The sequence below is a fragment of the Hydra vulgaris genome, chromosome 12 (genome assembly GCF_038396675.1).
Source record: "Hydra vulgaris chromosome 12, alternate assembly HydraT2T_AEP".
NCBI classification, from domain to species: Eukaryota; Metazoa; Cnidaria; class Hydrozoa; order Anthoathecata; family Hydridae; genus Hydra; species Hydra vulgaris.
In genome coordinates, this window is record NC_088931.1 from 29,504,834 (window position 1) to 29,520,780 (window position 15,947).

At 27.6% G+C, this 15,947-nt stretch overlaps 1 protein-coding gene across 2 annotated transcripts in view; it reads left to right on the forward strand.

Moving 5' to 3' along the window:
- Positions 1–15,947, forward strand: part of LOC100214915 (phosphatidylinositol 3,4,5-trisphosphate 3-phosphatase TPTE2) — a 104,277-nt gene that overhangs the window by 21,300 nt on the left and 67,030 nt on the right. Inside the window, exons 1-2 of one of the 2 annotated variants that reach the window (XM_065812847.1) lie at positions 1,062–1,139; positions 2,495–2,631. In XM_065812847.1, coding sequence (XP_065668919.1) covers positions 2,528–2,631 — 104 coding nt within the window. In that variant the 5' untranslated portion in view covers positions 1,062–1,139; positions 2,495–2,527. Of the gene's footprint in view, positions 1–1,061; positions 1,140–2,494; positions 2,632–15,947 lie in introns of those variants that run through there. The other variant, XM_065812846.1, reaches the window with a different exon arrangement.

The following is a 15,947-nucleotide window of genomic DNA, read 5'->3' on the forward strand; positions in this document are numbered from 1 at the left end:
TATTAACATTTGATTTTTGATACCTTAATTTGAAATGGGACATGGTAAGCGTTTAACGAATGAAAAATTAGTAGTAAATAAAGTATACAAATATACAGGCTTATCTAATCCGGTAATTATGGAGCTTATAAGGGAAGTGGTGGCAAATGTTAAGTTGATAATCATACTAAACGAGTTATTGTATATTGTGCTGCCGCTCAGCACATGACTGCATCTCAAAATTGTGCTGATTTACAATTACCTGTATCTGTTTAACGTGTGAGACAAATCTTACATGAAGATCGAAACACAGTTTGGAAAAAGCATAAACTAAAACCAAAACTTACTGCTCGTCATAAAGAAGTTAAATTATAATTTGCAAAAGAACACATTGTTTGGCAGGAAGAGTGGCATTAAGTTCTCTTTAGTGATGAAAAAAAGTTCAATTTAGGCGGTCCTGAAGGCTATCAATATTATTGGCATGATCTTCGAAAAGAGAAAGAAACTCGGATGAGTCGTAACTTTGGTAATGAAATTGTTATGGTTTGGGGGACTTTTTCCTTTGCTGGAAAACTCCCATTGGCATTAATTTCAACAAAAATGAATTCACAGGACTAGATTGACTTATTAGAAATAAGTTTGCTAGAACATGGTGAGGAGTTGATGGGTGAAAGTTTCACTTTTCAACAAGATAATGCTGCTATCCATAACTCAAAGCTTACAAAAGCTTGGTTTAGAGAAAAAAATATTCAAGTAATAGAATAGTCCGCATGTAGTCCAGATCTTAACCCAATTGAAAATCTATGGGGAATACTTTCTAGAAAGATTTATGAAAATGGTAAGTAATTTGAATCCACAAACTATCCAAAATCTTGTGACTAGTCAAGTCGCATATTTGAAATCATTAAAAGTTCAGGAAGCAATAATAAATATTAAATAAGCATAAAAACAAAATATTTTTTGTATTTTATTGTTTATAATGTAAATGAGGCTAATTCCATTTTCTCCACAAATTGCATACTTTAAATTTTTTTTCCATTTGTAATTAATTAAACATCCGATTTATAAACTTTTTAGTTGTAGTAGAAGATAATAAGAAATAGAGTAGACTTAATACCTGTTTCACTGCCATTTTTGTTAAAATAGAACAAGAAATAAAGGTGAGGCTAATTCCATTTTCTTCGCTGTACTATTAAGATCATATATAATGTCATATTTTTATGTTTTCTTTTATCATCATGTTGATCATATATCATATTTTTATATGTTTTTGGTCATAACTTTTGTACACATATATAAAAATACATACATTTCTATTTTATAAATAAGGCAAAAATTTTTCTTGTAGAACTGGTTAAAGAAAATTTCTCAAAGAGAGTTTTTATACAATAATATTTGTCTCTGAGAAACTTGAATCACAAAGTAAAACAAATAGTACTTAGGTGCTATTTCAAAGTTAATTTGGTTTGATTTCCATATTAAACATGAAAAGTAAAAAACAATAGCATTTTATACTGTTTAGAAAACTCTTCAGTAATGAAAATCATTCCAACTGAATATTTCAAAGATAAGAAAAAAAAACAATTTACCTCAGTTGTTTTGTTACCTACATTTTTTTTAAAGAAAACAGTAGTGGCAAGAATTATTGCTAACTCAGGACACAATATTTCTAATTTTACACTATCTCCTTTAAGTGTATTAAGAGATTTTGAAACATATTACAGATCTTATTAAATTATCATCATTATTAACTATGATTATTCATCTTATCACTTGTTGTTGAGAAACACAAAAATACAATTTAATTACTACATCAAGTTATTATTTCTGAATAATTATTAGAGTATGTTTTTGTTACAACTTTGCATGCTAAACCTGCAGATATTATGTGGTAATGGTGTAGTGGTAGAGAGCTCGCTTCATAAGTGAGAGGTGCCGAGTTCGATTCCCACCATGTCCCTGGTAAATACTTATTAAGTTCACCTTAAAATACAAACTTCTTTTTGGCGCTTAATAGGATAACAAGGAAAAAACTTGGATAAAAAAGGTTATTTTTTCATTGCAATCATTAATTAAAATAATATTTTATTATTATGACATTATTAAAGTCAAAGATATTTTGCGCATCCTACTTTTTCCTTATAAAATTTGGGAAGTGGTATGAAAAAAGGTTTATGAAGATAAGAGATTAGAAAAATGAGAGAGCATATACCTTTGATATAAACTTGATCTAGTAAGTAAAACAAAGTTTTCAATAGTAATAAGGTAAAAAATATGTAAATTTCAATACAAAAAAAATTTAAGAAAAATTAAAGTTTAGCTGTTCCAGTATTTAAAAAACATTGATGTAATATACTTACATACATTTGATACATATTTCTAAAAAATAGCACAGCATTTAACAATAAGATAGCACAGCATGTAGCAATAACACAGCATAGCGAAATATGTATAACTAAATATATATAAATATATTTAGAATGTTATTCTGATAGTCTTTTATGTTTTTATTTAGTTTAAATCAACTGCTAAAAACCAATCGACTGCTATGGAAGATGTAGGTGTGGTAGAAAATGATATATTTATAGACAAAACACTTAATGATTCATCAGAACACAGAGCACATATATGGAATCTTGATACAACTTCAGGGTAAAACTTGAAATAGTAGTTCTTTAATTTCAAAATGTCTGTTTAATATTTTATTTTAAAGGGATCCCTAAGTGCTGAGACAGCTTACCAAAACAAATTATTTATCAAGATATTAACATTTTTCATTTTAACACCATATTGTTATTCGCAAAGGAAAGTTCCGGCTTGTTGATTTTTTCATTAAAAAGAAATCCGATAAAACGGTTTATCTTTTACATCAATAAAAATAAGTATTGTTAAAGTTAGATTATATTTTAATGTTTGGGTTTTACTTTTTTTTAATATGTTAGGTATAAAAAATAAAAAAAAACAACAAAAAATAAAAAACCATTTTAAATAACTTGCTATTATTATCAAATTTTTTTAAAACTGTGAAAAGTTTTGAGAATACTTTAAGCGAAAGAAATTAATATGGCTGCGGGTTGTTAAAAACAAGTTTCTCTAATAAAATCTGAAAACCAAAAATAGTATTTTTGGTAATAATGAAATATTTTAAAAATCTTGGTGAAAACAAAAATTTTAATTTGGCACTTTTCATTTTAATTTGGCCACAAAACTGACACCTCACAAAAAAAATCAAAATCAGTTAAGTAAAATAAAAATATGCAAGACAATCTTCAATCAAATTATGAAAAACTGTATGTAAAATGCACTATTTTGAAAAATTTTTTTCCTTTAAATTAGGCCACATCACAACATCAAGAAGATTGAGAGCACGTTCATGATGTTCTTCAAGATGTTAGGTAAAGACATGCAAGCGTCTTAGTTAAAAGATTTCATACTAATATTTTAACTTCTAACTAACTAAGCGTCTTAGTTAAAAGATTTCATACTAACATTTTAACTTCTAACTAACTAAGCATCTTAGTTAAAATATTTCATACTAACATTTTAACTTATAACTAAGCGTCTTAGTTAAAAGATTTCATATTAACATTTTAACTTCTAACTAAGCGTCTTAGTTAAAATATTTCATACTAACATTTTAACTTATAACTAACTAAGCGTCTTAGTTAAAAGATTTCATACTAACATTTTAACTTCTAACTAACTAAGCGTCTTAGTTAAAAGATTTCATACTAACATTTTAACTTTGGTAAAGTTATTAAATACAGCTTAATAAATTTTTACAATTCATTAAAGTGATGAAATTTTTGTGCCAAATTAAAATGTAAATTGGCTAAATTAAAATAGAAATTTACTAATTAAAATGAAAAAATACTAAATTAAAGTGAGAGTTGGACAACTTAATCGCAAAAAGGTGTAGTTATTTTTGAAAAGCCAGATAAATGTTTAGTTACATTTTTTGTTTTGTCAAAAGTAAAATCTGAGAACTCAAATGCTTCATAAACTGAAATGCAGCGAAAAAGTTTTATTATAATTGCAAATTAAAAAAGAGAAAACCCATGGTCATACATAAATTAAATCATTAAAATTTTTTTTATGCTGTGAACACATTTTTCATTTTATTAAACAAAACCAGATATTTTTATAGACAGAATTGTAAAAAGCAGAATCGTCAGCCTAATATCAGGCTTAAACGGAAATAAGATGGAGTTAAAAAAAGCTGAAAAAAAAAGCTGTTTTGTGTTAATATCTCAATAATTTTTTTTTTTTAATATAAGTTTGATTAACTCTAAACTTATTTTCTAAGATTTATTTAAGGTATAACAGGGCTTGTGATGAAGAAAATCGTCAAGCGTATATTATATCGGACTCGTAAAATTAGAATATGTTTTCATCGGGCATGATTATGTGCGCTCGAGATAACGTGGGCGAGCGCGATCATGAAAATTGCTAAAGGCGATACTCATAAAAAGCTTTTTCTTTTTTATATCTTTTTTTATTTGTTACATAATTCTTTCGTCAAAAAATGTTTGAATTAGTAACTACTTCAACGAAAGAGATTTTTATACTTCCAAACTTCATGTATATTGTCAGATTGCGATTTTATTTTTAACTATTTATGTTATAAAAAAATAATATCAAACAAAAACGCAACTTCTTATTGATTTAGTATTGAAGTATAATTTAGTGACTTAGTTTTGCTTCGTTGTTTTGATATATGTATTTTAAAATGTTTCTCTGTAAACTTAATTAACGGTTAATGGTTTTTATATTTCTTGATATTTTTTATTCAAATTAAAAAATTTCATTTTTTTCTAAAATTTCTTTTTTAAATTACGTTTTTTTATCTTAAAAATATAACACGAGAATAATTTGAAATAATAATAAATAAGAATAATAACTTTTCATTTAATAAATATTGACATCATTACTTAGTTTTCTTTTCAAATGTCCTTAATTGCGAACATTCTAAACAACAGAATCGTTTTAAATTTGAGTTAAAATAAATAATAGTTAATAAAAAATCTATACTATGAACAAAAACTAATTTTAAAAATTACTCAATTATTAATATTTATTTTTATTATAAACGATGTGTGGAATATTACAAACAATAAATCAAATAAATTTTACTTGATATTTTCACAAGATTAAAAATACTCCGCAGTTTTAATTTCTTTATAATGGTTTTCTAATTTTCTATTCTTATTTTATTTGCGCATTTCGCGATCGCGCTCGCTTCATCACAAGCCCTGGTATAAACACAACTTGTCTCAGCACTTTGGGATCCCTTTAAAAAATGATGATTAATAAATTGTTTTAAATGTATTCCTTTACATACTTTTAAAGTTGATATTTTAGTGTTTGAAGTGCAAGATGGGTTTTTTGCACTTTAAACACTAAAATATGATGTTGAGCTACTCTATTTTTATTATAAATTATTATAAATATCTACTATAGAATAAAGATATGTTTCATACAGTTTTAAAATCATTCTATTAGTTTTTTTTAATTAATGAATAGTTTTTTAATTTCATATATAGGTTATATGTAAAGTGACACTTAAATCATATTCTGAAGGGAAGTTTATGTTCACATAGTATTTTGAAATTAAAATATAATGTCAACTAGCATGATTATGCTTGCTCATCATAATGTCCTCAAGGCCAATATTTAGTGTTGCAACACTAAAAATTAACCTTGAGTATTATTGGTAGCAACTGCACTTATAAAAAATTTTTATTGTACATTATTTGTCAATGAATGTTATAAAATGGTATTTAACAGCACATTACTAGACACTATCTTCTCCCCATTTGACAAAAATGCTGTTATGATTTTTCAACTTCTTTATTGTTTGCTTTGATCGTATTTACTTCTACCACTTTCTTATTGATAATGTTTTAAAAAATAAATCTTTTGTTTAATTCTCTTTTCTTTTTTTTTTACTCTTATTAGTTATTGTTTTAAACTATGATTTTTTTTAAATCTCAAAATCGTAAAATCTATTTTTGTCGCTAAACTCAATATTCCAATAAAAATTATTTATATTGATTTTGAAATTATGAAATAAAATCTCATTATAAAACCATATTATTACTATTATTATTTTTATTTTTATTAAAAATTGTGGTTTAGATTTTAATATTTTAATTAATTTGATAAATCATCAGGTAAAACTATAGAAAGCATTCAGTGCAATTTAATATTAAAAATAAAACAACTGCAAACCATAACAGTCTAATGGAATTAAACGGTTTTATTTTATTTAAAATAATTGCATTGATCAAATATTTTAAATAAGTTTTTGCAACTACTTTTATATCTTATTTAAATCTTATTCAATATCTTCTTATAAATCAAAATAACCGTCAATTAAATGCTCGTAACTCTCCAACGCAGACATTTATATAAAGTTATAGACAGAGGAGAAAAACATAAAAATTTAAACCACTAGTTTAAATTTAAAAAAAAACAACCACTAGTTTAAATTTAAAAAAAAAAACCTCTAATAACATATTTTAAATTATATTTTTATATCATTATTTTTATTGTCAATTTATTTCTAATTTAAAATATTTAAATTTTTAAATAAATATTTCTTCAAAGTTTCTCTCTAACAAAAATTGGATTTTAATGTTTCATATAGTAAGCAACCAGGGTTATTATTTGACTGGGGCCGAGGCCGGTTTTGTGACTAAGGCTGTGAATATTTATACATCCTAAAGTATATTTTTTTTATTCAAGTTCGTGTTATATTTTGTGTATATATATATGCATATATAAACATTATTATGATCAACATGATCATTATAATCATCATTATTATCATGATGATGATGATCATCATCATCAACAGCATAAAAGAGGAAGGCTAAAGCCTGGTGGTGATGATCATAGCAATGATGATGATCATCATCATTATGATGATAATTATCATCATCATCAGGCTTTAGTCTTCCTCTTTTATGCTGCTTCTCTAATATAAACAATCTGAAGCAATTTTTTTCTTAGCTAAAGCTCATTCATACAATATGTAAGACTTCTATTACTACCATTTTCTACTAAAGCTGCTACCTCTCTACATGCTGATACCTAAATTACTTAAATCTTTTTTAACAAACGTTGTACGATACAAAGTTTTTTTAATCTGTCTAAGATTATGCCTCTTTTTCTTGTCTTGCTAGAGTCACACCACACATCCATCTGATCATCCTCTCTTTTGGCAAATATAAAGTACTAAAGTTTATATAACAATGAAAGGATATTGTATGCCAGCATCTAAATAAATAGCAAACGTATGTTTATATCCATAACATGTATGCATAAAGTGCATCTTGGAAGCTTTTATTCCTTCTGGAATTAAAGTTTTGATTACTTCTATTAAAAGCTTTTATTACTTCTCTTAAATTTTAAGTCGAGCCTCATTCGTCTCCACATTTTTCACCAACTTGAACAGTTGCTTTATTAAACATTAATCATTTTTTTTATCTTTTTTACAAGAACATCTCTCTTAAGAACAAATGCCCTTTTATTATTGCAAGAAGCCAATGTAAAAAGTTCTGTCTAATTTTAAGCTCTGTTATTCTCAATTTACTAAATCTCATATCTTATCTCAGATGTTAGGTTCTAGAGACTTTTGGTTTGTCTTCAACAGTCATTAACTGTCATTAACTAAAGTAAGTCTAACATTTAATCACTAAATCTGACTCTTGAATATGATGACTCTTAAATATAATTACTTCTTAATTAATTCTTGAATAAACTGCCAGTTTATTCAAGAATTAATTAAGAATTAAAATAAACCGCCAGTCAAATTTGTGTATAAAAACAAACTTCAGGGGTCTGGCGGGGACCTTTAAAATCAACACAGAAAGCCAACTTTTATTCTATATGGTATATTTTAGACTACTTATTTATAATAGGGTAGGACCAAAAAGAAATACGGTGGTATTTATTCCACATGATTCGGAGAAAGTGGCGAAAAAACGGTTTTTTTTACATAAAATGACGCATTACTATCTATAACTGACGCTAGTTTATTCATCATATTTAGGCCAAATTTTGAAAATTAATATTAGATCTAAGCATTAATAATGTTTATATAGAAGGGGCGTGTCAATAGCTACCCGCCCCCCTCACCCTATTATTGGAGATTTATACCCCCTCTATCCCTTCTTTGTTAGAAGGGGGGGGGGCGAAGTTATTTAAATTTTATTATAAATCATAATATTTAAAATTACTTTATTTTCTTTAGCAAAAAAAGACAATATAAACATTAAATTATGATTACATTTTGATTCTTATTTTGGAATATTTATTCATATTCGTATTCGTATCATATTGTCGTATTTGCGGAAGACATATTGTCGTAATTTTACATTCTGTGTACACACACATTTATCTATAACACACAGAAAATAAAAGGTATACTATCTGCGGTTATATACAAAATTATTATTGTAAAATACATGTGACTTAAACAAAAAATGAATATCAGTTGTTTTTATAAATCAAATTTTTGTTTAGAAACTAAGATGCCAAGATCGACAAGACTTAAAACAAGGGCATATCTTTTTGAAGAAGAGGATCTTAAAGAAAATCTTTCAGAAATAATGTTTTCAACAAATACAGACATTATTCTCTACTTTCAGTTTAGAAGATCTGGAGACAAAATAACTCCAACAAAAAAGCTGATTGCTTGTACCATTGGTCGTCAAACAGCAAAGTGTTCTGGTCTTGGTAGCTGTCCTGAAAACTGCATTATGTTCGCAGTTAAGAAACCATGGATAGACGGAAGATACAAGGATGGGATACTCACTGACCCATTTATAAGGTAGGCCAAACAAAATTTAATTCAAATTAAAGGGACATGTTACCATAAACACTACACAAAACTTGAATAATATAATATTTTCTAAACCTGTTATATATATTATTACAGGAAGCATATCGCTGATCTGATCAATAGCTGGGAGAATTTAAAGAAAAGTAAGTGTAAGAACTCAAAAGAAGCAGGAGAAGCTAGACAAGATTTCAAAGAAAAAGGAAAGAAGGTTTTCTGGATTGCTAAACCAAATATACAAGATATTCTAAAGAAGACTAGTCTTAATAAGGAATCGTATTGTACCGATATGAAATTTTTGAGAGATCAAAAGACCAGTTGCAAAATGACTCTTGGTAAAAAAGACAAACTTTATAACCGGATAATTAAGAGAGAACAGAGAAGATTAAAACATCCACAGTTAGTACACAGTGTTGAACAGTTTTCTCAGAGAGATGATTTTACTACAGAGCTTCAGTTTTCCTCAGAAACCAGTGATATAAATACCAGCATAGACTCAGATTGTTCGTTTGATTTCGATCAGCAAGGTCCAAGTAATGACACGCCACAGTTAGCCAAGGATTTTGTAAAAGATATTGCCATGACTTCAGTTTCCAAAAATATTTCCTCCAGAGATTTGCTGCATGTGTGTACAAATTTGGTTGTTAGTTCAGGTGGAAATGTTGAAGACTTTTTACTGTCTCAATCTACTATTTGGCGAGCACAAAAGAAAACCATCCAGCAAAATGCTACAAAGCTCAAAATAGAGGTTAAAAAAGCTGCTGAGAAAGCAATTTTCCCTATAATAGCGCACTTTGATAGCAAAATTATTGAAGATATTACTAATGGGAAAAAAGAAAAAAGAGACAGGTTTGCTGTTTCAGCTAATATTGATGGAGACATTAAGCTTCTTGGAATTCCAGCAATGAAGCATGGGACTGGAGCTGCTCAGTATGAAGCTTTGTATAATGTACTGGAAGATTATGGAATACGTGACGGTGTGAAGGGACTATGTTTTGACACAACTGCCACAAATACTGGAAGACATTCAGGAACCAATATTAGGTTCAGTCAAAGACAGGAATCTATTTTATTAGAGCTTGCCTGCAGAAGGCATATATATGAACTTCATCTCAAACATTTTTGGGAGCAGATTACCTCAGGCAAAACAGCAGCTCCAGAAAATTTAATGTTCAAACGGTTTCAGACAAACTGGAATGACATCAAGGAAACTGTCGATTCTTCCAATTTAATAAGGTTTGATATCAATTCCATCAGCAATACTTTCTTGGCAACCCAGATTGAGGAAACTATCCAGTTTTGCAAAGATGCATTAAACAATGACATATTTCCAAGAGGGGATTATAGGGAGTTATTGGAACTTTCCCTGATGTATCTGTATCCTAAAATATTTTTCAAAGTTGTGTTTCTCATGCTAGGTTCATGTCGAAAGCCATTTACTACTTGAAGATTCAGATATTGAGTAAACAGCTGCTTTATGATTTGACTGCTGCCCAAAATAAAGAGTTGAAGACAATGACAGAATTTATCTCGATTTTCTATTCTGTCTGGTTTCTGAGAACCTCATTGCCCTCAGCGGCACCATTTCAGGATGTAAAAGCCTATTGGCAAATGGTGCAGTACAAAGAATATGTAGAGAAACGTGACACTGATTCCAAAAGAGTTCTAAACGGAATTGAAAGTACAATGATGTCAATGAAGAGACACACCTGGTACTTAGATAAAACTTTGGTTCCACTTGCTCTCCTAGACCCTACCCTTCCTGATGTGGAGAAAGAAAACATCGCAAAAACATTACTCTCCAAACCAGTTCCTGATTATTTTCAGCATTCAGAGAAGTCAAACTTGATAAACGAGTTAAAATTTAAACAAGAAGTGCCACCAGGACTTGCTCCATTAATTGGAGAGAACTCTTGGTTTATCTTCAGTTTATTAAACCTGACAAGAATGGAGGACAAACTTTGGTTAAAATGTCCTGCTCCTATGTGGTGCTATGTTGACCAGTTCAAAACATTCTCCAATTTTGTAAGTAAACTTGAAGTAGTGAACGATTGTTCTGAAAGGGCTGTAAAACTTGTATCAGAGTTTGTGAACAATGTTCACAATGAGGATGATTGTCAACAACTTATACTAGCTGTGCAGCAAAGACGAGATCACTTCCATGGGTCAGAAACCAAGGAACAGTTGAAGCTAGCGTATGAAGCAATAGGAAAGCAGAGAAAAAAATAACATGATTTATATACTATATTTATGCATTGCAATATATTATATTATATTTACATGTCATGATTTTAATATTTATATTGCCAAATTATGTTTTTTTTTGCTAAAGAAAATAAAGTAATTTTAAATATTATGATTTATAATAAAATTTAAATAACTTCGCCCCCCCCCCCTTCTAACAAAGAAGGGATAGAGGGGGTATAAATCTCCAATAATAGGGTGAGGGGGGCGGGTAGCTATTGACACGCCCCTTCTATATAAACATTATTAATGCTTAGATCTAATATTAATTTTCAAAATTTGGCCTAAATATGATGAATAAACCAGCATCAGTTATAGATAGTAATGCGTCATTTTATGTAAAAAAACCGTTTTTTCGCCACTTTCTCCGCATCATGTGGAATAAATACCACCGTATTTCTTTTTGGTCCTACCCTATTATAAATAAGTATTCTAAAATATACCATATAGAATAAAAGTTGGCTTTCTGTGTTGATTTTAAAGGTCCCCGCCAGACCCCTGAAGTTTGATATGTTTTTATACACAAATTTGACTGGCGGGGACCTCTAAAGTCACGTGACATTAAATTTTTTGGGCTTAAAATTAATTTTATATTATTGGTCAACCATTCCAGGTAGGACCAACTTGATTTTCAAAAGTTCGTCAAATATGAATCACCCTAATGTATATATATATATATATATATATATATATATATATATATATATATATATATATATATATATATATATATATATATATATATATATATATATATATATAATTTTTTATATATATGGATGGACTGAGTAGATAAGAAGAACATGCTAGGAGTGTTGTTTATATGTATATACATCAGTTACAAACTTAAAGTTTATTTTGGATAACTTTTTTTTTGACAGTTTGGAGGGGGAGGGGGAGAGTGTTCTTTTAGTAGCCTCCCCTCCCCTCCCCTCCCAGTTAAAACCGGTGCCATGGCAATGATTTTTAGATATCACTTTGTTTGTGTTCACCTTTAGTTTTATCCAAAGATAATGAGTTATTTTAAAATAGTTTCTTGTTGTAAAAGGTATTTCTTTGAATACATAAATTTTGTGATGGTCGTAAACATATGCTACTTTAGTTACACTAAAATAAACTATTTTATTTAAGATTTTAATAAATGCTAAATTTGCAAATACTTCCTTATTTGTAAATATTTATTGAAAATTGCTTAAAGTATTTTAAACATTTAGTAACTATATTTTAGTCATTTTAATTTTAGTAGTAATTAATTATTTAAAATACAAACAAATTTTAATTCGCAAAATTAAAATCAAAGTAATTATGCTTATTTAACGCTTATGTCCTGTATTCAAATAATTGTTGTCTATATATAATATAATATATCATATAGACTAACTATTTGAATCAATATATATGCATTTAATATGCCTATTTATTATTATTTTAGTTTTGATTTAAATATTAGCTATTCTGTTCATTTAGCTTGTACTAAAGGTTAATAATTTTCACAGCGCTTCAAGGCACCTTTTAAATAAAAGAGATTCATTACAGTAAACCTAATGATTAAGAATATATATATATATATATATATATATATATATATATATATATATATATATATATATATATATATATATATATAAATAAAATAAAAGTTGCATACATTAGATAAGTTACATTATGGATTTTTTAAACATTTAAAATGTTGAAGTTCAATAATAACTAAAATTTAATAAAACTTTTATGAAGTTATTGTAACTGTTATTATATCTTACACAATTGGCAAGAGAAGCAATAGAATAATCTTTATAATAAAAGCAATAAAGCATAAAGTAAAAAATATAGCAACAATAATCTGTTACACATAAATTTGGATGCTAAGTAAAAAGTAAATCGTAAACAGTAGCTTTGTGACTGACAATGCAGCTAATATAAAATCAATGCGACAAGTATTGTCATCTGAAGCAGGTAAATGAATAATTACTTATGGGTGTGCTGCTCATATGCTAAATCTTTTAGCAAATGATCTTAACATTGAAAATGTGAGCAAGCATGCTATGCAGATAATAAAATATATTCAAAATAATCATAAGATGGAGCAAATTCGATAAAAGCTATTTGTATAGTGAATCTATTTAGAAAAATGTATCACCAATAGAATGGTGGAAATCTCTAAAAACTTTTGGACATTAAATAATGATGTATTTGTTGATGAATTACCGAGTAATGTTAATAGAAAATATAATTTGCTCAAGTAAATGTTAGTCATTTACTGGTTTTTTTTAATTGAAAAAGTTAAACACGACTTATTTAAAACAAAAAAGAGTTTAAACCAAAAAAGAGTTTAAACCAAAAATGCCATGGCTTTTTTTTGATTTTTTTAAAAAAACCCATGGTTTTTAGTTTTTTTCAAAAAAAATGTTTTTTTGCAACCCTGGAACCTAGTTTATAAATTTTTTATTTTCATTTCAAGCTCAAGCTTGCTCATGTTTTTTTGTTTGTTTTTTTTTTCTGTTTTTTTGTTGTTGTTGTTGTTGTTATTAATTCACCTCCCCAAGGCCGATAAGGCTACTACAGACGAGGAGTCTACTTGTGGTTGTAACCCTTTCTCAACTCTATAATTCCGAAACACGAACCTTGACAAACAAGACTGCGACACAGAGAAATAAGTTGAGCGCGGTACTACCAGGGACGTGGTGGGAATCGAACTTGGAGCCTCTCGCTTATAAAGCGAGCGCTCTACCACGACACCACTACGGCATATATATTATTATTGTTATGTTTTATTATTACCGCATATATATTATTATTATGTTTATTATTATTATGTTTATATTTTAACATTAAAAATAAATATATTTAATTTATCAATTTATCTGTTTTTTTCATATATTTCGGAGCTGTCCGCTTTTAGGAACAATTTTTCAAAAAGCAGACACTTTTTAAAAAAATAAAATCTTATTTTCCATAGAAACTTGAAATTATAAAAAAAATTCTTTTACACCGCATAATTGCTCTAATAAACAACTATATTCCAGAAAAAAAATCATATAAATTTTCAATAATAAAAAAGTTATTTAACTTTTTGTGAAGAGTGTCCGGTTTATGATACTTTTGCTCTATTAGTTTTGTTTTTAAAATAAAATATAAGTTAGACTTTTTAAGTGTGCGTTAATTAGTAACGCTTTAATAAGTAACGCTAGTGTTACTTATTAATTGTTGTTATTTTTATTCAATTATTATATATAAAGGCGTTTTTCTACAGGAAAATTAACTATATGGGAAAACTTTTTTGTAATGACGTCATTTATTAACTACAAAATTGTATTAATCAGATCAGTATTTGAAGAAAAAAACAGTGACGCAAAATAGATTAACTCCCCAAAAAGTTAACTCCCCGTTAAAATGTTCTAACTCCCCGGTTAATCAATTTTGAAATAAATTAACTCAATAAACTAACTGGAGTTAAATTATTTTTAAATATAGCGAAATGGATTAACCGGGGGCTTGAGTATTTCTAACCCCCACTGAAACAAATTAATCCACTTTAATATGCGTTTTAAAAAATTTAACTTATAATTGTATCTTCAAAATTGTGTAAGTAATCTATTTTAAAATTTTTTTAAAATATATTTAGTATTATATATATTTAAATATATAATATATAAATATTTAGTGAGCGTTGAATAAAATTACTTTATAACTGTTTATTTTTGACAAGCCTTTATATTATATGTAAAAAGGAGATCAAAACAATAGTAATAGTTCGTGCACAGGGCTCGAATTAATGTAAAAAAATCTAATCGCGATTTTTTTGTTGCTCATAACCCCTCCTCCACTCCCGCCAGAGGGGAGGGGGCATTGTTTATTTTAACTTATTTATAATAACATATATAAGTCTCATTTTTGCATAAGATGTCATAACATTTACGTTAGCGGTTGTAAAGTAGCTTTAGTTATAATTTACATTATTACTATTATTATATTGCATTAAATCTAACGGCTGTATTTTTATAAAATCAATGAACTTAATATAGTCTTCTTTTAATTAATTATTTCTTTTTCTATTTTATTTACATATTTTAAACTGTTTAAAACAACTAGAATATTTAATTTTCTAAAAATATGAAACAGTTATAAAAAACTATTAAAAATGACGAAAACATTATTGTGATAAAATGTTAAAACTTAACATTTTCACGAAAACCCGCACAATCACAAACAAGAATGATAACTAAATTCTTATTAAGTAAGTTTTCTTATCTAAGTAACCCGTATCAAATTCCCATGATAATTTTATTAATTGCTTTTTTATTCAATGTATTTTTTAATAAAAGTTAGCGTTCACTTTTTTCATTCAATAAAATAAAGCGAAAGAAAAAAATGCGTCTAAATAATAGAATCTTTTACGATCTAATACTTTTTTTGATTTTTGATTTAAGTTTTGCCAAGTAATACGCAATATTAAACTTTTTCCGTAACGAGTCAGCGTCTTTTACGGCCATTTTACGTAAACCACGCCCGATTGGAGTATTATGAATAACGTGGTTAGATAATGAAACTGAACCTAATGTTGTTTGTTGTTGAATTCGGGTGGCCTCTTTATGTTGCGCACTGCTTAAGTGCGATGCCAGTGAATTATTTTTTATTGATATTGTTCCTGGTTTGATCCAGGTCATGGAAAACAATTTTGCTTGACTTATCTGTTTTTCAAATTGTTTACATAAACTGCATCTTAATCTTATAACTTCATTTCCATTTAAATTGTATTCTAACTCGCAATTAAAATGTTTTTCCCACCTTTTTAACAGTAGATAATCTGCATCTGTGGTCCTTATTTGCATCCATTTATTGCTATTAATTTAAAATTAGCAAGTGTACTAACAAAGTTTTT